The sequence below is a fragment of the Eschrichtius robustus genome, chromosome 3 (genome assembly GCF_028021215.1).
Source record: "Eschrichtius robustus isolate mEscRob2 chromosome 3, mEscRob2.pri, whole genome shotgun sequence".
In the NCBI taxonomy this organism is placed as follows: Eukaryota; Metazoa; Chordata; class Mammalia; order Artiodactyla; family Eschrichtiidae; genus Eschrichtius; species Eschrichtius robustus.
In genome coordinates this window covers 17,337,369-17,364,536 of record NC_090826.1, presented here as the reverse complement: position 1 = coordinate 17,364,536, position 27,168 = coordinate 17,337,369, and the positions used below count along the sequence as shown (strand labels likewise).

The window sequence follows — 27,168 nt, the reverse complement described above, 5'->3', positions numbered from 1 at the left end:
GAGGCCCCCAGCGGCCGCAGCCGCTGCCCGGGGCCGGGCGCCCGCGGCGGCACCATGAGTCCCCGCTCGTGCCTGCGTTCGCTGCGCCTCCTGGTCTTCGCCGTCTTCTCGGCCGCCGCGAGCAACTGGCTGTAAGTCGGGCCGGGACCCGGCTGGGCCGGGCGGGGGCCGGGCGGGGGCCGGGCGGGGCGGGGCGGCGCAGGCCCCGGGGGCAGCAGTCAGTGCCAGGCAGCGCTGGGCAGCGGGCGCGGGGGCGCCCGGCAGGTGTCTCGGCCGCGGGACGCGAGGCTCGTTCGCCCTCCGCACTGCAGCCGACACCGCCCGGGCCTCCCTCCGGACACCCCTCTGCCCGCGTCCCAGCCCAGAGGCTGCAAGGGTGGCGGCGGCTTCCGCACCCCTAGGCGGCCTCGGGAGCCCGAGAGCGCAAGGGGTGCGAGAGCGGGACCGCGGCCGGCGTGGGGTGCCGGGCGCGGGGCGCAGACCGGGCTGGGCTGACAGGTCGCCGAGGAAGCCCATTACGGGGAAGAACCCTGGCTCCTAATAACAGGTTAATCCCCAGAAGTCCAGGGGCGAGTTCCCCGCGCCGAGCTGCCCCGCGCGGCGCTGCGGGCTGGGCTGGAGGCGTGCAGAGACCTGTTTCTGCTTGGGGGGGCGGGAGCCGGGAGAGAAGGAGGGAAGGGACGGGACGCCCGGCATCCGAGAGACCGCAGCCGACGCTGGACGGCCTTGGTTCTCCCTGGGGCAGGAAGAAACTCCGTCCAGACCTTAAAGAGCACAGCAGCCCTCCACCTCCCTCAGTCTCACCTAAGGAGGGAGGGGTAGTGACCGCTGGTGACCTGTCTGTTTCTCCTTGACTGGGCCTGGCTCAGGGGACTCCCTGGGAAGATTGGCTCGGGGGTTGGGGGGATTCTAAAGGATGAGCTTCCATGAGTGGGTGAACAGGGAAGCAAGAGGACCCTGGACCCCTTCTTCATCTCCCTCAGTGACCATTCCCCCAGTCCCAGGCTTAACCCTGGTCCCAATTCCTTCTGCGCAGAGCTCTGCCCCCATCGGCTGTGGGCAGCCAGTGGGGAGCCAAGATCCAATATTGATCTGAAAAGCATGAGGTGGGAAGGGGGATAGCCAACAGTGTAGCTGGGGTTTCCATGGAGACAGCAGGAGAGGAAAAAAAATTCTCTCTGCATCAAGACCAAAGAACAAATATCTCCCATGAAATTGCCCCGAGTGTCCAATGGCTGTTGCTATGAGGTCATTGCAGCCGCCAGGGCCCCGCAGGCTGGAAGGAGTGTGTTCGTTGGGGTCAGAGCCACCCAGGGCTTGGGGGACGGAGGTGATGTGGAATTCTCCCAGCTGTTCTGAGAGCAAGAGTGAGCGACTCCAAGGCAGGCTGAAGTGGCTGCGGAGCTTTTGTTTTTCTTGGAGACTTAATTTGATTAACACTTCAGGGGCAGTGGCAAAGTGTACAAAAACCAGGGCACCACTACCTCCCTCCCACTACCCCCTAGCAGGCCGTCCCCCTGAGAGGGGCCTGGGTCGCAGAGCCGAGGAGGGGAGCTGATTTGGACTTGGGGAAGTCCGGGGTCCCTGGAGCTGACTCTGGAAAGCATGGGTTCAGAGCCGGGGTCTCCAAAGCGAGCGTGAGCAAGAACTGGGTATGACCGGCCCAGGGCTGAAGGCCACTAAAAGGCAGAGGAGGAAGCAGCAGTTCAAGGGTCTGACCCAGGCCATCGGGAAAGAGCGTGACATCCACAGTGGAAAGTCCTTCAAAGAGCATCTAGCATTTTGGCTCATTTTACAGATGAGGAAACTGAGGCCCCAGGAGGGGAAGCTACTTGCTCAAACTCAGAGCTGAGAACTGAACCCAGGTGCTCTGACTCCCAGCCAGTGACACACGCCCTTCCCTGAAGCCGTCCCAAGGTTGAGCCAGTGTGGCCCAGGTGGTGTCACCACCCACCCTCAGCCACATCCCAGCCCGAAATCCCAGCCAGGGAGGCAGCCCCAGCTTTGGGTCACGCAAACCATGGGGAATTCCAACAGCTCAGTTCTCGTGCTGCGCCGTGGGCGGGGGGGGGGGGGTGAGGAGCGGCGGCCTTCTCTAGAGAAGAGAGGTTAGCAAACCTGTTCTCTGCAGCCGTGATGGTTCAGGTTGCCACGAAGCAGGTCTCCGGATGACCCAGCTCACTCCTGCTCCACCCTGGGCTTCGAGCCAAGGGTCTCTCTGCTCAGCCCAAGGCAGGAAGAACAAGGGGCTTCCCAGGACGCTGCCAAACCAGAGAGGCTATGATGGAGAAGAGATCTCTGGGCACATTCCAAGACAGGGTCCATCCCCAGGCCAGGGACTGGTCCAGCTCTGGGGGAAATAGATGTCACAGCCTGGTCTCCAAGAGGAAGACAAGATAAAAGCAGATCACGAATGGATGAGACCATGAACATGCTATTGCTATCAGAGGAAAGAGTTGAGTGTGAGCTGGAGCGGTCATGGAGGGGACTTGGCCTGGAGGTTGTAGAATCATGACAATAAAGATTATAGTAGCTCCCCCTGTACTATCTAAATCCTGACAACATCTGAATCCCATTTTACATATGAGAAAATTGGGGATCACAGAGGTAATTGCCCCGAGTCACCTAGCTAGTAAATGACAGAGGCATCTGACCCAAAAGCTGCCTCTAGAAGGAAAAGCTTCTGGCGGGCAGATGTCCATCCAGGCATGGTAGCTGGCACTGTGTCTTTTCAAGTGTGAGCCACGCTGGAGGTCTGGCCACAAGAGGATGGCTGGCAGCACTCTCAGAGGGGCAAGGCCTGGGTGTCCACTCCCCTTCCAATACCTGGAGTCAGGCTTCCGTCCAGGGTCTGCTGGCTGGCCGGTTGCAAGAGCCAGTGCTATCTGTTGTTTCCGAAGGGCGGGTGGCCTGGAGGGGAGGCCAGGTGTCCCGCTGCGTGCAGCTGTTGGGCAGGATGGAGCTTGGAGATGGGAGGGCTCTGCAGCCTGAGGCCTGGGCAAGCCCAGAGAAGCTGGAAGCTGTTGATTAGACTTGTGTCTGGCACCAGGAGTGAGTTGACAGCTTGTGGCAGCTCCCACCGAGGGAGGGATGGAGGGATAAAAACAGTCCATCGGTGGAAGGCCTGGACTCTGCCACAGACCTGGGCTCATAAATGTCTCTGAATGTTCCCCCCGGCACTGGGGCTATGCTGGAAGTCGGGAGACCAGGGTTCCAGTCCCAGCTTGGTCCCCAGTGCTGGGCGGCCTTGGATGGGCCTCTTTTTCCCTCTGGGCCACAATCCTCAGCAGATTGTTCTGAACCCAAAATGGAAGTACTGGAAGAGTTAGAGAATAGAGAAACTAAAGTTTCATCATTGTGGGTTTCCTGAAGAAAGGCAGTGACGCGCTATGCTGGGGCCCCAGCGGAGGCCCAGTAGGCGAGGGCAGGGGGCCTGTGCTACACTCAAAGGTAGTCCAGCAGAGTGGCTAGGACAGATTGTATGCAGTTCCATCCCAGGTCTGCCACCGACAAGAGTAGTGACCTTGGACATGTTACTCAACCTCTCTGAGCCTCGGGTTCCTCATCTGTAAAATGGTACCCATGCTTGGGGGTGATGAGGCCAGAGAGAGCCCGTGCATGTGGCATGCTGAGAACAGTGCCAGGCACAGCGATAGAAACTGCAGCCATGGCTGCTGCAGGACGTGGAGGGCAGCTGTCACTGAACTGGGGGAGCTGTGCCCCTGGTTACAGAGATGATGGAGGGAACGGGCCTTCAGGCTTCTGCCCCCAAGCGCCATCTACCCAAAACTGTGCTGTCCAGACCCTGTGATCTTACACAGGCCACACAGGTAGGATCCTAGGCTGCTGCCTCCCTGCTCTTCAACCAGGGCCCCTGCAAGAGCCTCACAGAGCCAGGGAGACCAGCCGGGCTCCCGAGCAAATCCTGCCAGCCAGAGGAGTTGCTGCTGGGAGTGCCCTTCGGTGCCCCTGGGGGAGGCATCTCCCTGCGCACTGGATCTGACTCCCCACAGGTGTGCACCTCCGTCTCCGGGCCAAGCTCCCATGTGCCTGCTCACGCAGCAGAGGTGTGTAACTGCCCTGCCCATGAGCAGAGTGAGGCCTGGCACTCTGGGTGCAACTTGCTGGACCAGGTGTGGGCAGAGCCAGCCAAGATGTGCAGTGCCAGCCCCACAGGTAAAGGTGTGGTCTGTCTCCCCCAAGAAGTGTCCGCCTAGTCTCCAGCTATAAAGGATCCCTCGCTCCCTTCTAAATAGCAAAAACCCACCCCCTTGGATCGCCTCCCATGGCTCTGGGCATTGAATCATAATCACTACACACCCACAGCTCTTTACAGTCTACACCCGGATTTCTCAAATCCACCATTGATATTTGGGGCCTGTCCTGTGCACTGTAGAACGTTTAGCAGCATCCCTGGCCTCTCTACCCACTAGACACCAGTAGCACCCCCCCCCCAACCAGGTGACCACCAAAAATGTCCCCAGACATTGCCAAATGTCCCCTGGACGGCAAAATCACCCCTGGTTGAGAATCGGTGGCTGACAAAGCATTTTCACAGCCATTTCCCTATGAGAACCACATAACCTCTCCCCCTCCCCCTTCAGAGGAGGGAGTCTGTATTCTCTTCAGCCCCACTTCAGAGGCCCAGAGGTGCAGTGACTTCCCCAAGGACATTCTGCACGTCAGAAGCAGGACTTGAACTTGACTTGCTCTCACATGTCCAGATCTCATGGTTTTTATCCCCTGCCTATAGAACTGTCTCGTATTGTATATAACTATAGTCTAATAATGTGGCTCCTTCTACAAGGTTATAAACCTCTGGAGGCCGAGGCTGTGGCATCAACGCTGCTCAGCAGCCTCAGTGCCTGGCATATGTCTGGCATGTAGTAGGTGCTCAGTCAACATTTGATAAACAAAGGAAGGACAGGCCTGTTCGCTCCAGAGGGTTGTAAGTTGCTGTCACATCATGCCCTACTTTCAAAGACCTCGAATGGGAGGGAGGCTCTGCTCTACTGCCTTGAGCCTCAGGTGATGCTAAGATGTGCCAAAGTGGGTGTCAGGACGTGTGGCTGTCACCCGGCAGATGCGCTGCCCTGGCCCGCAGCTCCCGGCCAGGCCACCCGCTCAGAGCCAGGCTAAGCGCTCGTTCCCCTCACCCTCTTCCCAGGGCCCCGGGACCAGGCTCTGCCCGAGGGGTTTGCTCAGGCAGCAGTCACGACCCAGCTGTCTGCTGTGGCTTGACTTTCTTCCCTCAACCCTGGATTAGCAATTGAGCAACTCAGCATCTGACAAGACAGTGCTCCCCAAACCTGTTGAAACTCGCCCAACTCGGGCCCTGTGGGTGCATTTGGAAAGCTGAGCAATTGTACCACGGCTCCTCTTGTTCCTCCCTCTGGGAAGAAGGGCTTGGCCTGAGCCAACTGGGCACGGAGTTGGCCGGGGAGCCGCTGATGGGGGTGGGGGGTGCGTCACAGCTGCCCCCACCCCAGTCACCCCCGCTCCAAAGGAGCTTGCAAGAGCTGCTCGGCAAACTCAGCTGGGAGGCGAAGCTGCGACCCCATGGTGGCTGTCCAGATTTCTACAGGAGTTGCCAGGTTTTTATATCTGAGTCCTGAACTGCGTCTTCTGTGATTCGGCCAAACCCGGGAGAAGGCACGCTCCCTGCCGTGACCACCCCCAGCTCCCCCTTCCCTGCTCCAAACCCCTCTCCACCTCCCCCATCTCCTGGCAAACTTGAAACCAAACTCTGTTTTAAAAGTTCCCTGGCCAAGTCAGAACCCCCGCAGCAGAGGGGACCTGGTCTGAGAAGAGAGGCTGGGCGGGGAGGGTGGAAGGAGGGAGGGATGTGTCCTGGGAGGGAAGGAACCTCCTGACAGCTCGCAGTTCACGGGGGAACTTTGGAGCGGCCCACTGGGAGCAGCATGAAATTGCTGATGAAACTAGAGGGGCCTCTTTCCTGCCATGACCCTGGAGGCTTTCAGACCCTGTTTCTCACTCTGTTCACACACAAGTCATATCATCGCAGGGTTGGGTCCCAGGAACTCTTTGCCAAGGACTGGAGCCAGCAGGGTATTCCTCTTGAGTCAGTGATGCCCTGCTTTCCTGGCACCCCAGGCATAGAGGGCGGAATCACAGCCATCAGAGTCAGAGGGGGTCTCAGAAGTGATCAGCTCTGCCCGCTCCCGGGACACAGAGCCTCCAAGCAGGAGAGTGAGTGCCGGGTAAGCCCTATTCAGTCATGTCAAGCACTTACTTGTCCAGACCTACGCTCCGTCAGGCACCGTGCTAGGCACTTGGGGTCACAGAGCATATTAGTGGTAGAGCTGGAACTCTACCCCAGGTCTCCTGACTGTCTTCCCAGAACTTTCCCTGCAGCAGGTGAAAGCAGAGCTGCAGCCCATACACCTAGCCAGTCATCTCTGCTGGAGGTGATGAGCAACGAGGGAGGAACCCAGGTTTTCCCATCCGCCCTGTTGGGGTGGGCGTGCGGGCTCAGCCACAGGCTCTCCCAGGACTGGGCCTTTAGAAGGGGTGCACCAAGGCCAAGGAACTCGCTAGAAACCTGAAGCCACCAGAGCATGAGCCTCACTCCAGGAAGCCAGCGCCGGCCCTGGACAGCTCATGCAGCTTCCCCATGCCTCCCTGGTCCTCATCCCCAGGGCTCCCTCAGCCGAGCTAGGGAGGACAGTGCAATGGTTCGATGGCTCCAAGGGCAAGAAAGGTACCCTGGGGATGAGGGTTGGATGGGTTCTTTGCAAGGGAGAAGCTCTCTGTTGGTAAATTAGGGGGGCAAGGCAAGGTGAGGAAGTGCCTTAAATTCGACACCCACTCACCCCACAAGCACACCTGCCCCAGAGAGAGAAGAATTCTCACCTCTGGCACAGCTCTGGAACCATCCAAGTTCAGGTCTGAGAGGCTACTTCCTGGCCCTGAGTCAGCAACCAGCTCCCCTGGGAACAAATACTGTGAGATGGGAAATGGGGGGGCTCCCATATAAGAGGTGGGGGACAGGAAAGAAATCTAAGGAGCTGAAAATAATGGAAACTGGGATGTCAAGAGACGGAAAATACGGGTGCTGAGGCTTCTGCGGATGGGGAGTAAAGGGAGCTAGGGATCCCAGGAGACAGGTAGAGGGGGAATTAGCACCCTAAGGTACAGGAGTGGGGCCTTGGGCTCCAGAGGAGGCTGTCATTTCCCCCCAGCTGGGGAAATGCACTGGGGACAAAGAGAACGTGACCTGGGCATTGAGAACTCTAGAGTTACGCTACATCTGGGAAGAAGGTGGCATGGAGGCAGCACCCGCCACCCCACCACCACTGGGAATGTCTCCAAGGCCAGCCCCTCCTCGCTGGCTGCCCCTCCAGGGGGTTCAGGCCAGTGACAGCAACTCCTTCCATGGCCTGAGTAGCTGCAGAGACCACCGGCCCAGATGCTGTCCAGGCAGCCACATAACCCCTGAGACATTGCCCTCCCCAGCACCCCTCACTCCTGAAAGCAGCCCTGAAAGATGCCTTCACCATAGTTCAGAAGAGACATGGGGCTCTAGAAAGACTCATCAATCAAAGAAGAAGACCACCTTCCTCAAATCATTGTCCACTGATGCCAAACCCTCATGCCCTCGATGCCCTGGGCCATCTCTGGAGCCTGATCAGCCAGCCCGGGCTTAGGAGCCAGTATGACCTGTTTTCAAATCCTGACCACCACTGACACGGCCTTGAACACATGCCTCTCTGAACCTCAGTTTCCTCATCTGTAAAATGGAGGGGATGGGGCTTCCTTGGTGGCGCAGTGGTTAAGAATCCGCCTGCCAATGCAGGGGACACGGGTTCGAGACCTGGTCCTGGAAGATCCCACCTGCCGCGGAGCAACTAAGCCCGTGCGCCACAACTACTGAGCCTGCGCTCTAGAGCCCGTGAGCCACAACTACTGAAGCCCGCACACCTAGAGCTCGTGCTCCACAACAAGAGAGGCCACCACAGTGAGAAGACCACGTACCACAACAAAGAGTAACCCCTGCTCACCGCAACTAGAGAAGGCGTTTGCGCAGCAACGAAGACCCAACAGAGCCAAAAATAAATAAATTTATTTTTTTTAAAAAATGGAGGGGATGATACCCACCTGGACAACCCTGCATGGATATATGGATATATATCCATATAAGGATATAGTAAAGCATGTGGCTGTTGTTTGAAGAGCACAAGTGACAAGGGACATGAGGTCCCTTTCTTCTAGTCATCTAGTGCCATGAACGGTTTCCAAGTCCCCTGGGCACACCTGAGCTAGTCCTAGGTCCCCACTGTCCCTGCCCTCCTCACCCCAGTGTCCGCAGCTCCTAATCTCCTAATAGGACCATCCCCCCCCCATCCCATCCCTCATACTCCCAGTCCTTGGAGGATCCATCTGATGGGCCAGAATCACTGGAAACACGTTCTCTAACTCTGCATACTCCATCCGGGGACTATCAAGAATCTACAGTTGGGGGGACTTCCCTGGTGGTCCAGTGGTTAAGACTCCGCACTCCCACTGCCGGGGGCACAGGTTCGATCGCTGGTCAGGGAACTAGGATCCCGAATGCTGCGTGGCCAAAAAAAAAAAAAAAAATCGACAGTTAGGATCCAGACTGAAGTGATCCACTGTGCCCCATGGGCGTGTGCCCTGCCCTCCGGAGTGCTCAGCTGAAAAACAGGCTGGGAACCCAGGTGGAAGAGAGCTGATGGAACCAAGCCAAAGAAGACAAATGAGCAGAACTGTCTGGGGTCCAGAAGAGGGTCCAGCTCAATGGACTATGAAGAGGCTTTGAGAGGGCAGTGATGATGATGGTGATGATAAACATCTTGATGATTATGTAATACTGTTGCCAACAGGGGAAGAGTGCCTCCTATGTGGCTATTTAATTCGCTTAAGCCTCCTGAGATCAGAACTATTCTTCTCCCCATTCTAGAGGTAAAGACACTGAGGCTCAAAGATGTTCCCTCTCTTGCCTCAGTAACACAGAGGTGGGACGCTGACCCAGACGGTCCCTCTCTCCTGCACAGCGCACCACGCTGCCTGCCACGCGAAGGGATAAGAGTCTCCGGGACCGGGACGCTGTAGGGAAGAGGACAGCAGGAGACTAAGACCACGGGTACAGAAACCCTCAAAGGTCTGAGAACAACTGGGGGTGTGGAAGGCTCCTGGGGAACCAGGTGCGCCCCGCCTGCCACGAGCGCACAGTCCCGGATGGGTCTGGGTCCCTCTCGCCCTCACCCGGCCACGTCTCCCCAGGCGGCTCTCGGCTCATCAGGGGCTCATTTCCTTCCGGCTCCTCCTCCCGCCGCCTGGCCTCCTTCCTCCCTGGTGTCGCCGGCAGGCACGACCGCTCCTGAGGAGGCTCTAAATGTGGCCCGGCCGGGTGGGGAGGCCAGAGGGAGGGGGTAGAGAGGCCTGGGCTGGCGTCCCAGCCCCCACCTGGAGACCGTGGGGCCAGGACCCACAACGCTGATCTGCTTGGCCTCCCAAACGCTCCAGCTATTTCCCGTCCCCTGTCCTCTTGACGCGCAGAGCAAGAGCTGGGCAGGAGTCGCAAAGAGGTGCGGATTTTCCTCTAGGAATTTGTATATTTTTTTTGAAAAGCAAGCAAACCTGGAAAAGCTTGGGACAAGCCCAGCTAATTTTAGTTTCTAATGAAAACAGCAGGTGGCCGAGAGGATCTGATCTCCCTGGCAGGGCCAGGGCCCTCCAGCCTCGCAGGCTGCAGGCACGGGCCGGGCGTGGGGAGGGCCTCCTGGGAGGAGCCTGAAGGACCGGAGCCCCCGCTGGAGAAGACAGGGCACGAGCTGCCTGGCAGCGGGGCGGCCCGGGGTTGGGGGTAACCTGATCGATGGCACGGCTGTGGCTGGAGTCCTGCGTGGCCGGGGCAGCGGGTAGCAAATGGCTAAGCCTGTGCTCAGCAGTGGCAGGAAGAAGCCTAAATTGGGGCGATGCAACCAGAATGAGAGAAGAAGCAGGGATGGCCGAGGCCCTCCACAGGCCGGCCCAGCGCAACGCAATGAGCACCCCCGCACACGCCCAGGCTCTTGGTCTCCTCCAGGAATGGCTTGTGCAGTTGACATTTGAGCCGGGCCCGGCTCCCGGTCAGCAAGTGGCACGTGTGTCTCTGGAGGAAAGGTTGAGCCACCTGAGGGTGCAGAGAGGGGATTCCTGAGGCCCCTGGAACCAGCTGGGCCTTGCCCCTAAGGGTCTCCAAGTCCTCAGCAGACCAAAAAGCCACAGAGCCTCCACTTTCTCCCCTCACCGCCCCGCCCCCAACCCTGAGCCCTCTGCCAGGAGGGGAGCAGAGGGGACCTAGTCAGGACAGAGCCATCCATTTATGCTGCAAGCATGTATTGAGCACCTTCTAGGTGCCACACCCTGTGCTAGGCATCGAGGAGGCCACGGACTGGATGTGACACCGAGGGTGGTGTTAGCCCCCTGCAGCTGTCAAACAAGGCAGATCCACAACCAGGGTACAGGGGAAAGAGAGGTCCCAGTTTGAGCTGGGTTTGCGTTCCAGCTTTGCCACTCACTAGCTGTGTGACTTTGGGGAGTCACTCCACCTCTCTGGGCCTCAGTTTGCTCATCTGTAAAATGAGGCCAGGCACCCTAACTAGATACCAGAACGAGCAAGCAGTGTGGGCAAGGGCGTGTGATGCCTGGGGTCCTAACTCTCCCCACTCCATTCCCAGTTCCGTTTCCAGTTCTGATACCCAGCCCTTCCCAGGCAAGACCCTGGGATCTGAGAGAACCAGAGTGAGTTGGGGCCCTGCCTCCTGTGGCATGGAAGGGGACAGCTGTGGAGCCAGATGAAGGCAGGGGCTGGGGGCGGTGGGCATTGGTGCCAACCTTGAGGGCAGGGACACTCCTCAGCGGAAGAGGGTTCTAAGCCTCTTCCTGGAAGCCGTCCCAGTGACTCACACCCGTGGCAGGCCAGCAGCTCACCCCTAAATCCCTATTACTGTTATTTCAGCCCGTGTCCCTCGTTGAGTCCTGAGCTTACGGGAGGCAGCGGTGGGTGGCCCCTCTGGCCCATCTCACACCTCTTCAGTGGCAGGGGCTCCGTCTATCCGCCTGGCATGGGGCCAGGGGGACTTTGAGGCTTGAACCCACCCCCCGTCCCAGCGGACTCTGACACAGACCCATTCATTTATGGTACCGTGAGGAGACAGGCTCCAAGTGGGGCGGGGACTTGCCCAAGGTCCCACAGTGGGTTGGTGGCTCATCCAGGCCTCCCCAGCTTGTTCCTCCTGCCCAGAGAACCCCTGCCTTGAACACAGAAGCCAGGGCCCAGCACAGCCCCACCTGGCCCCTTGGCAGGGCACAGAGGGAGCAGAGGCTGAGATGGGGACAGGTCAGCTCTGTGCCCCCATGTCACAGAGGGAATAGGGGGCCCCACCTTCTCCTAGAGACCAACTCTGGCATCTGAGCAGGAAAGGATCCAGCTTTAGGCCCAGTTGCTAGTCCCCTCACCCGTGGCTTCCCAAACGTGGACCTGGCCCACGGCCAGTAGCCGGGCTCTTGGTGCCCCCTGCAGGCCAAAAGCGCCAGGTGGGACTAGCTCCATAGCTGGCAGAGGCGGGGGATGCACCTAGGTAGGGCTGAGGAGCCAAGTCAGCCCCCTCCCCTTGCAGATACACCCTCCCCGGACCCCCAGCCATCTTCCCACCTTTGTCTCCCTTCTGAGAAGCTCAGGCTTCTGCCCAGGCCTCGTCGGGACACTACCAGCCTCTGTGCATCCTCTGGGCAGGACCTGGTAGAGGAGACCGTGAGGCTCCCGGGAGGCAAGGAATTCAGGAAAAGTGAGGGGAGGTGGGACTGCCTCAGCCCGAGACCACCCACCTCCCACCAGCCCGAGCTGCCAGGGAAGGGCGAGATCCTCACAGCTACGGCGCACCCAAGATGTGCCGGCCGAGAGCCAGATGCACTAGCCACGTCAAATCACGTTAACTTCTCACAGCAGCCTGTGGGATTGCCAGATCAAGAAAGCCAGATGCAGAGAGGCCCCGCAGCTTTGAGGAGGAGAGAGGGTCCCAGAATCAGATTCCTTGGAACTTGGAAAGAAACATCCCCAGTGGGTACTCACAGACTTCCCCTAAAGTGCCCTCCAGGCCATTGCCAGCCTGGCTTCACAGCTGCTGCTGGGAACGTGTGAAAAGCCCAGATGCCCACCAAGCCCTGCCTGGAGTGGGGCCCAGACACCTGCACTTTCAGCAAACCCCACAAATGTTTCGATGCGCAGCCAGATACGAGAACCATCACTCTGGTCCAGCCCACGTGCCTGACAAATAGAACCCAGCTGCTGATTGTACACCCCCGGGGATGGAGAGCTCAGCAACCCGCAGGCGGCCCACCCACTGCACCGTGGCCCGCATCCTTACGTCGAACGAACCCAGCTCCCAGCAACCTCTGCCCACGGGTGACGTTCAAGTCCTTGAGCCACATAAAAGAATATTGTCTCTACCAAAGGTTCTGAAGTCGGGCAAAACCAGGTTCAAGTCCTGGCTCTGCCTTTACTAGCTGTGTGACCTCGCACACAAAGCAAAGTACTTAACTTGTCTGTGCCTCAGTTTCCTCCTCTATAAATGGGGGTTCATTGGCTTACTGGGAGGATTAAATGCAATCATGCAAGTAAAGTCTTAGGCTTTACTGATTAAGGGCCATACAAGTTAGCTATTCTCATTGTCATTGTCATAAAAATCTCCCATATCTTACTAGGCTTTCTGTGTGCTTTTCTATCTGGGTACCATGCATTTATTCATTCCTTCACTAAGTAAACAGATGTCGAGTTCCTGCCCCATTGCCTGAGGCCCCACGTAAGACCACCTTTCACATACAGGATCCCTTTAGAGCCTGACAACAGTTCCCTGACTTGGCCACAATCGGTGGTCTCCCCCTCACATTACAGGTGGAAAAACTGAGTCCCAGAGAGCAGTAGCCTTTGTCCTTCTTTGGACAAGAAATCTGTGCAGTTTCCCCGGTAAAGATGCACTGGCATCTTCACCTCTACCACCCAGAGAGCCATTGCCCCCCCATCAAGCAGACCTGGGTTGCTGGGCTGGTTCACTGTGGCCTCTGGGGCAGTGGGATACTTGCTCTGCTTTTGTTCAGAGCCCCTGATCTATGGGGCTGAGGCTGAGGGTAGAGCCAGGGTCTGAGTCTCCTGCTGGGAGGTGGTGGGAAGGCCCCTCTCCTTCTCTGAGCTTACCTGTAAAATAAGGAGTCTGGACCAGACCACGTGTCAGGGAACATTCCTTAAGGCTGTGATTCTGTGCACCCTGCTGCTCCTCCAAGAATCTGGAAGGCAGCGCCAGGCAGCCCTGCCTGCCCTGGGAGGTGGCAGGTGCATCTCCCACTGAAGAGGGGGGAAAGGGAGGCAGGGGAGGGAGAGGAGGCCTTCCAGAGTCACCACTCAGCTCTCCTTCCACCATTAGGCTGCTACTTGTGTGCTTACTATGTGCACTGGGCCCTGGCCAGGGATGCTGGGATGGGGTGAGGGGACAGGTTGAGGGGCAGTGGTTGGAGCACAAGCCTCAGGGTCATCCAGACCCGGGCTCCAATCCAGGTCTGCCCGTACAAGTTGGGTGACCTTGATGGTCATCTCACTGCTCTGAAACATGCCTGGCACTTAGTAGGTGTTCTGTTAATGCACACCCTTCCCTTGAGAGAAAAACCAGTTTCTTCCTCACAGGGTCTTTCCCTAGCTCTGCTCCCACCCCGGTGAGTATTTTCGTGTCTTACTCCTGGCCCCCTTGCCCCCTGGCCCAGATTGCAAAGTGGCCGTCATTAGGGATTTCCCTGGTGGTCTAGTGGTTAAGACGCCATGCTTCCAATGCAGTGGGCGCGGGTTCGAACCCTGATCAGGGAACTAAGATCCCACATGCCATGCAGCATGGCCAAAAAAAACACACAAAAAAACAAAGTGGCCGTCATTAGACAGGGCAGAGCCTTCCAGCGCCCTCATGGAGGGGGTTGGCAGGGGAAAGGCCCATGGGGTTTGGAGGGGTTTGAAGCTTGGCTCTGACACTTGCTACCTGGGTCACCTTGGGCATGTTACCCCCTTAGCCTTTATTTTGGAATCCATAAAATGGTCATAGTAATTGTCACCTGATAGATTTGGGGTGAGCTGGCAACAGGAAGAAGTGCCTGCCGCCGTGCACAGCACATGGTAGGTGTCCAATCAACAGTAGTGCTCTCTGTCCTCTGCTGAAAGGGATGCAGTAAAGCCCCTTCCCACATGTGCCTGGCCCCAGAGTGCCTTGACATAAGCTGTCTCATCTGGATTGTGATCCTCGCTATAACCCTGTGAGGTGGGGCAAGCACTGGTGCCCCGTTCTCTGGCTATAAAGACTCCAGGGGCTGAGGGGAGAGCATGGCACACTTTGTTTTCAAAGCCCCCTCCCCCAACACCATCCCCAGCCCCCCAGCCCTCACTGCCCTTATTGTCCTAAGTGCTACAGCAGTGACGCTGGTCTCTGCCTGGTGGCCCAGGGGTATGGCTGGCAGTGAGGATCGTGACCTTGTAGCCAGAGGTGGGCTTAGGTCACTGGGGTCTCTGCCTTGGGAGGGGAAAGAGACACACCAGGGCAGACAGTGGCTCCAGCCTCCCATCTAGAGGGCATTTCGACATGAAGGGCTCGGAGCCCATGGGTGAGGTCTAGGGTAACATCGGGGCACAGATACCAGTGCAGGGGCCACCCAGGCAGGGAGGGATCCCACGGGGGTCTGTCAGCCACCCTCCCAGTGCTCTCCCTGCTTTGGCTAACTTGAGATGGAGGCCTTGTGCAAGACAGCACTTCCGCCCTTCTGGCCCTGGGAACCAGGCAGGAGGGCCGTCACTGGATCCAGAGAGAAGCCAACCTCCAGGACCCATCCCTGGTACAAACTGGCTCCGAGAGACCTGGGCAGGGCGTGGCCTCAGCCGGGGCATGGAAGGAGGAGGGAAGGGGCTCAGCACCACGTCCCACCCCCATCCCCAACCCCCCTCTCCCCAGGTACCTGGCCAAGCTGTCATCAGTGGGGAGCATCTCAGAGGAGGAGACGTGCGAGAAGCTCAAGGGCCTGATCCAGAGGCAGGTGCAGATGTGCAAGCGGAACCTGGAGGTGATGGACTCGGTGCGCCGCGGCGCCCAGCTCGCCATCGAGGAGTGCCAGTACCAGTTCCGGAACCGGCGCTGGAACTGCTCCACGCTCGACTCGCTGCCTGTTTTCGGCAAGGTGGTGACGCAAGGTGAGGGAGGGGCTCGTGGGGGTGCTGGGGACCCCGGAAGGGACCACTGTTTCCTGGGGTGGAGAATCATGTGCTCATGAGTGGCCTGACGGGTCCATTATTCATCACAGGATGCAGGTGGAGGCATGGGAGCGGGCAGGGCCCAGCGGGCGGCAGTCCCCTGCGGGAGGGCTGACGGAGAAGGATGCCGTTCTCTGGCTGTGCAGCACAATACGGTGTGCCGTGTTTTCAGTCCTGGAGCCACCATCCCGTTTTAGAGTCAGAAACTGAGACTCAGGCAGGGGAAAGGACGGAGTGGCCCGGGGCTCCTCAGAGGGTGAACAGCAGAAAAGAATTCAGACCTGGGCTTCCAGCCCCCCAGCCCCATGCTATTTGTACCTTAGCACTGGCCTCACCTATGCAAGTGCATCTCGTTCGTCTGTACCTTTGACGAACCATGTTGAGCCTCACTTGCCCAGCCCTGAGTCCGCGGGAAGAGCAGCACCCAGACCCTGTCCTCCTGGGCTCACAGTTGAGGCAACGATGACACCTCAGTAGGGGCAGTGGCTCTCACACCTGTAGCACCAGCTAGGGACCAGACACTGTTTAAGTGCTTTAAGTGATATTAACTCACCTGGCCCTTTGAGATAGGCTTCCATATTGCAAATTACGAAACTGAGGCACACAGAGGTTAAGTAACTCACCCAAAGTCACAGAACCAAAAAGTGGCCAAGCCAGGACTTGAGCCCGTGCAGCCCAGCTCCAGGGTCTTGCTCTTACCCACGATGAGAGGGGACACAGGATCCTCGGAGCACGAGGGTGGACCCCTGCCCCAGCCAGGGCGGGTGCTCAGGGAAAGCTTTCCCAAGGAGTGGGTCCTCGGCTGACACCAGAAATATGAGAAGGCATCAAGCCAGAGGAAGATGGGCCAGGGCATAGAGAACGTTCCATGCAACTGGAAGGCTCCTTAAGAGGTCACCGGGTCAAGCCGCTGCCCTCGAGGGAGTGCTCTAAACCAGCTGCCCCTTTTTCTACTTCCTGAGTGTGAAACTGACACTCCGAGCCACCAATAGTCCACAGGCCCCTTGACTTGCTCAGGCAGCAGGAAAGCGTTCCTGGGCCAACCTTTGTCTTGGCACCTGTGGTCCTGGACAGCGAGGGCTGCTGGGCTTGTGGCAAAACCATTTGGATGTTGTTGGAAACCAACTGGGATAGAAATTTGGAAGCCATTCTCCTGGGAGTTGGCAGGGGCCAAAAAGGCACGATTATGCTTGGCATGACTGAACATTGCTGCTTCGGAGAAGAAGCAAAGGCCCAGTGAGCGGCCTGGGAGCGGAGGCCCTTCCGGGACCACGGTGCTCCTGCCGAGGACCCAGGGCTGTCTGTCTGATGAGGCCCAGACACTAGGCTCAAACAGCAGACCCTGGGCACAGGAAGCCCCTTGCACACAGTAGGTGTTCCGTGTTTTAGGTGGACTGATGAATAGACTGGCAGGGTTACATGTGCCAGGCCCTTCATACCCCCGTGCCTTTGCACATGCTATTTCCTCCACCCCCAAACACCCAGCCTTCTTTCTCCACCAGCTCAGCAGCTCCCTCCTCCAGTCTGCCCAGCTCCTGCAAGCAGGTGGTTGCTTTTTTCCACTGGGCTCCAAAGCCCTTTGTTCATGCTGGGGTTTTTTCCCTTTTTTTTTGGTAATTGTTTTGATATAATTTCAAACTTACAGAAAAGTTGCAAAAATAGTACAAGGAATTCCCATGTACTCTTTTCTTAAAAATCTCTATGTGATGGGTTTATTCAGTCAGCTACTTTCATTTTCTTCTTTTTTAAATGAGGTATAATTGACATATTATATTAGTTTCAGGTGTACAATATAATGATTCAGTAAGTCTAGTTACCGTCCATCACCACACAGTTGCAAACATTTTTTTCCTTGTGGTGAGAACTTTTAAGATCTACTTTCTTAGCAACTTTCAAATATGCAATACAGTATTATTAACTATGGTCACTACGCCGTACATCACATCCTCATGACATATTTATTTTATAACTGGAAGTTGGTACTTGTTGACCCCTTCACCCATTTTGCCCACCCCCCATCCCTGCTTCTGCCTCTGGCACCACCAGTTTGTTCTCTGAATATATGAGTTCAGTTTTTCCTGTGAAGAATTGCCATATACTCTTTACCTAGATTCACCAGCTGTTTACATTTTAACCCATTTGACTTATCCATTTCTCTCTCCTTTCTCTCTCACTCTCTCCCTCCCTTAATACACACACGTGTACACACACACACACACTTCTGTCTAAACCATTTGTGTCCACGTGGCTTTCATTACACCTTTCACACTGAACTGTGGTGTCTGTCTCCCCCACCCCACTCCCCCATCCCTAAACCTTGAACTCTTCCAAGGCAAGGGTAATGTCTCATTTACCGGTTTCCCAGCGCGTGGCAGAGCCTGGCATGGAGGAGACAGTCAAGGGATGTCATCAGTGGCAGAGAGCAAGTCGGGGCAAGGACTCAAGGGGCAGAAGAGGAGAGGCATGGGTCAGTGCGGCCTGACGCAGGAGAGGGACCCCGTCGAGAAGTGCTTTCCTCACCTGTGTTTGCACCAGGAACCAGGGAGGGGGCCCAGCCCCGGCTCATCAAGTTCAGGGAGATGCTGAGAATCCTACCGGGCTTGGCTGGAACCTGCTCTGGACTAAAGTCCAAGTGACTTGGTCAAGCATCCAGTCTCCTCGGGGCTGAGTCAGGGCATGCACTTGCCAAGCCAGCCACACGCCAGGCAAGGGCAGTCGTGTTTGGAGGAGTCTGAACTCTTCCCATTCGTCCATCCCCTCACTTTTGCATTTTCCGTTTTCTTCCCTAGTAAAATTCCTCCTGGAAAAGTCTCAATTTATCTCCACTGAACAAGAGACGGGACTTGCCCCTCCCGAGGCCACAGTGCTGCTCTTGGAGGGTCCAGGGTTGATGAGGCCGTGCGGGGAGAGCACGGGCAGCGTGACCTTGGGGGAGGGACCTCACTCCTCCGAGCCTCCGTACCCTCACCTGTCAGTGGGACCTGCACGTGTGCTTACCTCATAAGGGCGTCACCATTTAGGGTGGACCTTGACCCCAGAAAAGCCATCCGTCCTCACCAGCTGCTGTGATTTTGGGCAGCAGCCGGTGGGCAGGCCTCTCTCACAGCCCCCAGGGTTTAGGGGTTGGGGGGCTAGGCCAGTGCCCGCATTCATGGGCTGCCTGGCTGGGGTCCTGCCCTCAGACCTGGAAAGGTAATAGCTCACAGATCCCTCCAGGAGCCAGGCCATACTTGGAGAAGAAAAGGAGCCCCATTTGTTGAGGGCCTCCTCGGTGCTGCCTTGCATCCGACCACCCTCACGACAAGTCCGAGTGTGTAGTATTGTTCCCATGTTACAGCTGAGAAAGGAGGCCCAGCAGACAGAGGGTGTGATGCACCTAGATCCGGGACCTGCCGGCTCTTGGCATGAGACCCCGGGCAAGGTCCATCCCCTGTCCTAGCCTCAGCGTTCTCCTCTCTGGATGCGGGGGCAACCCCAGGCCCCAGCTCCTGGACTTCCCATCAGGATTCAAAGATGATGTCTCCAAAGGCCTGCCTGACTCCCAGGGCACCCGGGGATGGGAGCAGCTCTCTTACGACCAGCACTGCCCGAGGCCGTACAGCTCCAACCCGCACCCTCCCGGGCAGTGGAGACCCCCTGCTCCTGGCCTACAGAGGCAAGACAGACGGTGACATAATGGTGACTGGTGAGGACCATGTGCAAGTCAGGGCCAAACTGTATGCTCTAGGCTGAGAATCTGCCAGAAATTTGGTGAAGTTGGCATCGGGGGCAGCCAGGAATGGGGCAGGCGGTGGTTCTTGGCTGAGCAGGCGTGCAGGGCCAGATGTGGGATGGCCTCTGTGCGGTTTGGTCACTGCTTAATCCCTGTGCCTGGGGCAGCACCTGCACAAGGTAGGTAACTGATAAGTATTTGTGGAATGAATGACGAGGGTTTGAGGGTGGGAGGGAGAGGCCAGGGGGTCTGGCGAAAGTTCAGTGTGGCCGTGAGCAGGATGTGGTGGGGTCTCAGAGTGGGCTGGCCCGAGCAGGACAGGGAGGGGTGGGGAAGGCCATGCAGACTCCTCTGCTCCTGCTTCCCTCCATCTGTAGCCAACGCTGGGCCTGCCCCTGCCTTCTCACACCTCGCTCTGTGAGCTTGATCGTGTCCCTGTCCCGAGAGAGGGGACTCCATGAGCCCTGAGGCCCCTCTGGGCTCTGGCTGCCATGCCGGGAGGTGATGTGGTACACTGGTCGTAGCCAAGAGAGGATCCAGCCCAGGCTGTGTTTGCAGTCCCTGCGTGTCTAACCTCAGGGCACCTGACTGACGGTAACTTCAGGCTGGATCTACGAAGTGGATGCTTTTCAGTCCTGGGCTGTGACTCCCTAACACCTGTGCTCTCACCTTTGTCCTCAATGTTGGCATCACTTTGGACCCAATGAGGGTGACAACATGCCTTTCTTCTGGGGACCTCTCAGGCCAGCTTTTGGTGCCATCAGATACATCACAGGAGGTCTGGGGAGGGGTTACCCCAGAGACACTTTGCACTGGGGGTTCCTTGAGGACAGACTCACGTCCGTCTCCCTCGTGCTGGCACAGGGCCTGGCTCACAGCAGGCGGCTAATAAACGTCTGATGAGGGAGGAGGTGTCTCTGGGCTAAGGAAACCTTTAGCCCAATGGCAAATATGCGGACAAGTGGCCCTCAGGGGGTAAGTGCCCTACCGATATTTGTTAGCGAATGAATAAAATGGCATTAATCACCCAACAGTAACATTCACAGTAGCTACCATGTCTCAAGCTCCTACTCCAGACCAGTGGCTAAGCACTTCCATGTTTTACGTCATTAGATTTCCATACCCACCCGAAGAGGTCAGAACTATCGTCAGCCCCATTCTATGGACATAAAAACTGAAATCACACATTTAGGAAGTGGCAGAACCAGGACTAGATCTCAGGCCTGCCAGGCTGAGCATCCACGCTCCTCCCAATACCCGCCTCTGTCTCCAGGGAGCTGGGAAAGGCCTGTTCTTGCCAGCTCTGTACTGGGCTCGAGGCGGGCAGAGGAGGTGGTGAGGGACAGCGTGGCCCCTGGAGCTTCCAGTCTGGCTGCAGACAAGCACACAAGACACTTAGAAGATGAAACAGTCCGAGTGCAACTCTGACTGTGTGGGGAGGGCAGGCCAGGCCAGCCAGAGCACCCGGGGTCCCAGGAATCAATGATGGTGGGAGGGATGTGCAGAAGTGCCAGGGCCTGGCCTGCTGGGCCAGCGTTACTTTCCCCATGTTAGAACTGGGAAAGGTCACTACACTAGTAAGAGTCTTAACATGGCTTTGTCCAACTCCAAAGCCTTTACTCTTTCCCCTGCCCTACATTGTCTCTTAAATCGAAAGAGGCTTCCTGAAGGTGGTTTCAAGAAAAAGTGAGCCTTTGCAGACAAGAGAGCAAAGGAAATTGGCAAGGCAGGCTGGGGGGCAGGGATGGGGAGAGGACAAGGGCAGTGCCTCTCCTGCCCCTCCTCCCTAGGACTCCCGCTGGGTCTGCTTTGGAAACATGTAAGTTATGTTCGGAATGACACTGCCACCAGGACACCTGCCTGATGCCCCGGGGATCCCGACGCCTGTGGCTTCCTTTCTAGCCCAACTCAGCCTCATCTGTTTCTCCTCCAAACACTCCTTCCTGCTCAAATGTCCTTCCATCCAGCATCTGGGGAGACAGCGCATGTGATGTGCTCAGAAGAGCACCGGCCTCGAGTCAGGCAGGCCGCGGTTCCAATTCCCTCTTGGCCACTGACTGGCTGAGGGACCCCAGACAAGCCCCCGAGCCTCACTTTTTCCTCCACAGAGCAGAGCTGGAGAGAGCTGGTTGCTCAGGTCGCCATAAGCTCATGGAAAGGCCCTGGCACATCATAGGCCCTCAGAAAGGGTAGTTATCACTGGATCCCCAGGACAACTCTGAATTCCCAGCCCCAGGCAGCCTTAGCACCTTGGAAAAGATGGCAGTGAGGCGGGACCTAGAGGACGCTCAGGATTTAGACCAATGGAGCCAGGGAAGGAGGTGCTCAGGGAAGAAGAAAGAGCAGGAAGAAAGGAGTTGGGTGTGGAATGGGGCAAATGGCATTACGGAAAAGGCAGAAGGCTGTAGGGCAGCTGCTAGCACCTTCGAGAGCTCTGCCTTTCCCTCGGCCGGCTCTGCTGTCCCAGGAGGACAGAGTCAGGACTGTCCTCCCCCTGCAGCTGGAACAGGCAAACCCCCAGACCAGGGAGCAGTTATCGACCAGGTCGCTGGGGAACTCCCCTCTGCCACCCTCACAGCCACACCACAATCCTTTTTCTGTGTCTCAGCGGTCTCTGCCAGGCGCCCCACTGGTGAGCAAGGCTCCAGCCGGGCAGAGGGGATGAGCCAGGAGGGGCCACAGCCCTGGAGTCAAGGGATCGGGACCCAGGGCCAGTCATAAAAGGCTGGAGGAGCCGCTGCCCTCGGCTCTCGGGACACAGTGACTCAGCCACATTCTTCAGGCCTTCTGGGGCCTCCTGTGCTGAGCACAGGCCCACTGCTCACCATCCCCCAGTGAAGAACCCACAAAAGGAACTGGACATGTCCCACAGCTTGTGGCTTCACACATGGAGGTGGGAAGAGATGTGCATATATTCCTGGGGGCTCCAGGCTCTGGGGTCCGGGCGGCAGGATCATGTCAAGGTTGAAACTCTGGAGCTAGGCTGTCTGAGTCCGAATTCTGGCTCCACCACTTCCTGGCTGGGTGTCCTTGGACAGGTGCTTCATGGCTCAGTGCCTCAGTTTCCTTATCTGTAAAATGGGGAGTAAAAGTCTCTACTTCGCAGGGTTGTTGTGAAGAGTATATAAATTATGTCAAGTGCTCAGACAGTGCCCAGCACAGAGTGAGCTCTCTCTGAGCTTTAGCTCGTGTTATTATCTTCCTTCCAGAACCTCTTCCTTCAGGCCCAAGTGGAGAGAACTATAGCGCCCTTGCTCCCGAGGCCAGGACAAGGGGGCCTGTAGTCCTGGCAGATGGGTGTTGGTTGGGGATGAGGCAGGGGTCTCCCTGAGCCACCTCACAGGGAGCCCTGCACCCAAGGCTACTAGCGCTCAGGGGAGGAGGTGGGCCCAGAGCTTGGGGCAGGCCGGGGGCTGCCTGAGGGGCCAGAGAAGCAGAGGAGAAAGGAACATGCCAGGCCAGGAGCTGGGGCCACCCTGCCAGTCCCATCCACCCTACTATCTCCTGCTTTCCCTTCCCCCTTGGTCTTTGGGGCAAAGATTTGTGCTGGTTCAGGCCTGGAAATACCAGAAATACCAGAAACTAAAGTCGTCTCTCTTTGGGCGGCCACAGCACAAAACCAACCAACATGATCCTGCTATTAACCTCGATTAACTTGGAGAGGATTCCATCTCAGGCTGTCAAGGCCCCCGTGGCTCCAGCCAAGCCCCCTCATGCCGGCCCAAAGTGTCCAGGCCAGGGCAGAGGGTGGGCCATAGAAAGTGGGTGGCGGGCAGTATCCCCAGCTCAAGGGCCGAACCGAGAACAGGGCGTCCTGGGCCATGGGGGCCTGAGCTGCCCCCAGCCCCAGCGCTCGGGCTCCACTGCCTGTCCACAGACACGGGCACAGAGGAGGTGATTGTTTCTGTCTGACCACGGCGACTGCTCCCCAGGGCAGCCGAGAGCACCGGCCTGGGTGTCACAGAGGTAATTGCCAACCACGAGGCCAAAGCCTCCCCCCTCTGCTCCTGTGGACACAGACACTCCAGCAAGAGACAGAAGGACAGTCACGGGCACACAGAGGCCCTCACAGGGCCCAGAGAGGAGCAGGGCCCGTCTGGTCACACACCCAGCCAGCCGTGTGCACACACACCACACACACACACACAACGCACACAAAGACACTCCCTCCCACCACCCACACCCCCAGAAAGGGGCTACATAGCAGCTACACCCCCTGAGGCACAGTTCCTAGGAGGATAAAAACACCCATTCAGGCAAGAGACAGGGCAGGCACCAAAATAGAACCACCGAGAAGTCCTGGGGCGGAAGGGAAAGACAGGCAGCAGAGGCGGACAGACCGGAGTTTGAGTCCTGGTTCTATCACTTCCTGACTGGACGACTGCGACCCACTTCCCCTCCCCAAACCTGCACTGTGCCATCTGTGAAATGGGCACAGATAAAGCTTCCGATGGTAGAGGGCATCCCCTCTACAGCAGTGATCCTGGTAAGCGGTGGGGCCACTGTCATTACAGTTTACTCTTAGAGGTACAAGGAAGCAAGGTGGTCTCAGAAATGGGCCCAGCCTCAGCAGGAAGGGCTGGGGCAGGTTCCTCGGGCGGGGGACCCCATCAGAGCCTAGAGGGGCCAGCTGGGGAATAGGCACAAAAAAGAGCTGGGTTGACAGGCCAGCCTGCTACTTCTGCAGTCTTGGTAAGTTAATTCACCTCTCCCACGCCTGTCTTGTCTCTCATAAAATGACGTTAACGTCACTAACCTCCTGGAGAGGTTGTGAGAACAGTAACTGACGGTGCTCAGAGCACAGAAGCTGCACCATCTGGCTGCTCAACCACATGCTGTGTGGCCTGGGACAAGTTGGCTGATCCCTCTGAAAGCGGGGATAATAATTGTACTCACCTGACGGGTGCGGGGAGGATACATGACCAGCACAGGTGAAGACCGCAGGGCAGTGTCCGGCGTGTGTAAGTATGTTGGCCATCGGTGGGTAAGAATAAGCGCCAGCACGGCGTGACTCCTGCCCCACAGGAGTCAGCCTGCCTTGCGCTCTCCCTGGGCCTCCGTCGTTTAGGAGTCCCATCTATGCCTCTCCTCTAAAAAGGAGGGTGCGGGGAGGAGCACTGGGACCCAGCCCTGCCCTCCCTCTGCCTCCCTCCCACAGGGACTCGGGAGGCGGCCTTCGTGTACGCCATCTCTTCGGCAGGTGTGGCCTTTGCGGTGACGCGGGCATGCAGCAGTGGGGAGCTGGAAAAGTGCGGCTGTGACCGGACGGTACACGGGGTCAGCCCACAGGGTAAGTGCGGGCGGTGTGGAGGGCATGCGTGGCAAGGCAGGGGCCGGGGCCCGGGCCCTCACTCACCCGCGGACTCCGCATGCCCACCCCACCCAGGCTTCCAGTGGTCGGGATGCTCGGACAACATCGCCTACGGCGTGGCCTTCTCACAGTCATTTGTGGACGTGCGGGAGAGGAGCAAGGGGGCCTCGTCCAGCCGGGCCCTCATGAACCTCCACAACAACGAGGCCGGCAGGAAGGTAGTGCGTGCAGCCCTAGCACCCTCACGGCCGGCCGGGAAAGGGCGGGCTCGGCAAGGTCCCCAGACACTCTCCCCCACCCACCTGCCCCTCAGAAAACACTTGTTGGGCTCCGGTACCAGGCACCTCCTATGGGGCGGGGGACGCGGGGAGGGAGTGGACAGGTAAGAGGCGTCACAGAACAGTGTGAGCGGCCCCCAGTGTAGCACACACGTGCCCCAACACGCCCCCACCCACACATATATGTGCACACAGGTGTGTCTCCATCCCTCTTTGTCACGCACACACACCCCTAATAAGTAGCAGGGTTAGGATTTCTCCGTGTCACTGCGAAGACCGTGTACTTAACTGCAATACCGTCTGCTATCTCAGTACCTACTCGTCAAGGTTCCTGTGCAGGTTCAATGCAGCCGTGTTCTTCCCCAACACGTCACTTTTCACTGTTTCGTGTGACACTGCCCTTTAACATGTCTCTCCTCCATGAACTCCGAGTGCCCCAAGGGCAAGGACAGTATCTTTGTTCCCAACACAGCTTACCAGTCCACCGTGGCATACGGCAGGAGCTTAATACAGAGGAAGCATGACCGTACATCTTTCTCCAATTCTGCGCCATGCCCCCGTCCCTGCCCCCGCTCGTCCGCCCCCCAGCAGCCCCTCCCCGGCCTCCCCTGACATCTCCTGATGGCCCCTCTCCCCTCCCCGCCCCCCGCAGGCTATCCTGACTCACATGCGGGTGGAGTGCAAGTGCCACGGGGTGTCGGGCTCCTGCGAGGTAAAGACGTGCTGGCGAGCCGTGCCACCCTTCCGCCAGGTGGGCCACGCGCTGAAGGAGAAGTTTGACGGCGCCACGGAGGTGGAGCCACGCCGTGTGGGCTCCTCCAGGGCGCTGGTGCCGCGCAACGCGCAGTTCAAGCCGCACACAGATGAGGACCTGGTGTACTTGGAGCCCAGCCCGGACTTCTGCGAGCAGGACATGCGCAGCGGCGTGCTGGGCACGAGGGGCCGCACGTGCAACAAGACGTCCAAGGCCATCGACGGCTGTGAGCTGCTGTGCTGCGGCCGCGGCTTCCACACAGCACAGGTAGAGCTGGCCGAGCGCTGCAGCTGCAAGTTCCACTGGTGCTGCTTCGTCAAGTGCCGGCAGTGCCAGCGGCTCGTGGAGCTGCACACGTGCCGGTGACCGCCGCCCAGCCCTGCGCCCGCAACCACCTAGTGGCCCAGGGAAGGCCGATAATTTAAACAGTCCCGCACCACCCACCCCAAAAGATACTGGCTGTATTTTTTATTTTGGTTTGGTTTTTGGGTCCTCATGTTATTTATTGCCGGAACCAGCCAGGCGACCCCAAGGGCACCAACTGGGGCCTCCCTGAAGCCTGGGCCTTTGCGGCTGCCACTGACCAAAGGGACTTTGCTCATGCTTCTGGCTGCCCACATGTGGCCACTGCTGACCACTCACTTTTTATCTGTACCTGTTTTTCCACTTGCAGACTTAAGGTGGGTAACGAAGTGTTACAGCCACATGCCTACTGACCCTGACATCTAGGGAAAGGGGCAGCCCTATGGCAGGGGAATGGTGCCATCTTGACAGCAGTTGCACCCCACACTTACACACGCACCTCGGGCAGCTTCAGCCTGGTAGCTTTGTCTCTCAAGCCCCCTGGAAAAGGAATGGGCAGACACCAGGTCCAGGGCAGAGGGTTAATTTCAGGCCTCCATGAGCAGCCAGAGGTTCAATCTCTGTGGGACCCTCCAGGCAAGAACAGCAGATGAGGCGAGAGCCGGTGAAGGCTGCAGTGCCCCCACCCCTAGCCCAGCCGCCAGGCCTCCCCTCAGAGAGGGAGACCCTCACTCCCTGGTCCCTCCCAGGCAGGAATACGGCTGCGTCCTGGATCAGAGACCCCAGCTGGGCCTTCACGGTGACGCCGTGAGCGTCACTCCACAGTGCTGCTCCTCCATGAAACTAAGAATGGAAATGCCACACGCACACAGGAGAGGGCCACGTGAAAAAGCCATCTCCCAACTTCTATTTCACTCCCTTAACCAAATCTACTGAGCAAATACTGTTCTAGGCCCTGTACTGGGCCATCTCACTGGATGACCACAGCAGTCCTGGGAGGCCAACAAGACAGGGATGCATGCTTGTGCCCATTTTACAGGAGGAAGGGCAAGGCTCAGCTGGGTCCCAGAGCCAGTAGAGGCAGAGGCAGAGCCAGAAGAGCCCCCCCAGCCAAGGCTCCTCCTGGACTCCTGTACCCAAAGGCCCAGAAACTGTAGGTCCCCCTGGGTCTGAGCCTTGGGGATGGAGCTCTGGCTGGAGGAAAAGGGGCTGGGAAGCAGCAGGAGCCACAGACCACAGGCTGAGCCAGAGCCCACTTGGTTCCCAAGGGAGGGCAGAGCAGGCTCTGAGGGAAGAGGTGGACAGTGGGAAGGCTGACGAAGTGAGGTCTCCGCAGCAGAGGCACCCCTGCCCCCAGGTACCGTGGGTACTGAAGCAGAGCCCCCCCAGAGCCAGCACCAGCAGCCCGGGCCTGGCCCTGTGCACCAGCCAAACCATCAGGAGCCCAGCCCAAACTTCTGTGAGCAGGACCTGCACACAGCAAGCCCTGGCCTGACCCAACTGCTGCTC

The 27,168-nt window shown here is 58.0% G+C and overlaps 1 protein-coding gene across 2 annotated transcripts; it reads left to right on the top strand.

The window, feature by feature from the left end:
- WNT4 (Wnt family member 4) lies at window positions 1-25,985 on the top strand. 2 transcript variants are annotated; one of them, XM_068537769.1, is made up of 5 exons: window positions 1-131; window positions 15,006-15,241; window positions 24,214-24,303; window positions 24,400-24,542; window positions 25,255-25,985. In XM_068537769.1, exons 1-5 carry the CDS (start codon window positions 55-57, stop codon window positions 25,720-25,722), a joined length of 1,014 nt encoding a protein of 337 aa, XP_068393870.1. In that variant the 5' UTR covers window positions 1-54; the 3' UTR covers window positions 25,723-25,985. The 2 variants fall into 2 exon arrangements, with proteins under 2 accessions (XP_068393870.1, XP_068393869.1); XM_068537768.1 differs by having other exon boundaries at window positions 24,172-24,303.
- The last annotated feature ends 1,183 nt before the right edge of the window (window positions 25,986-27,168 follow it).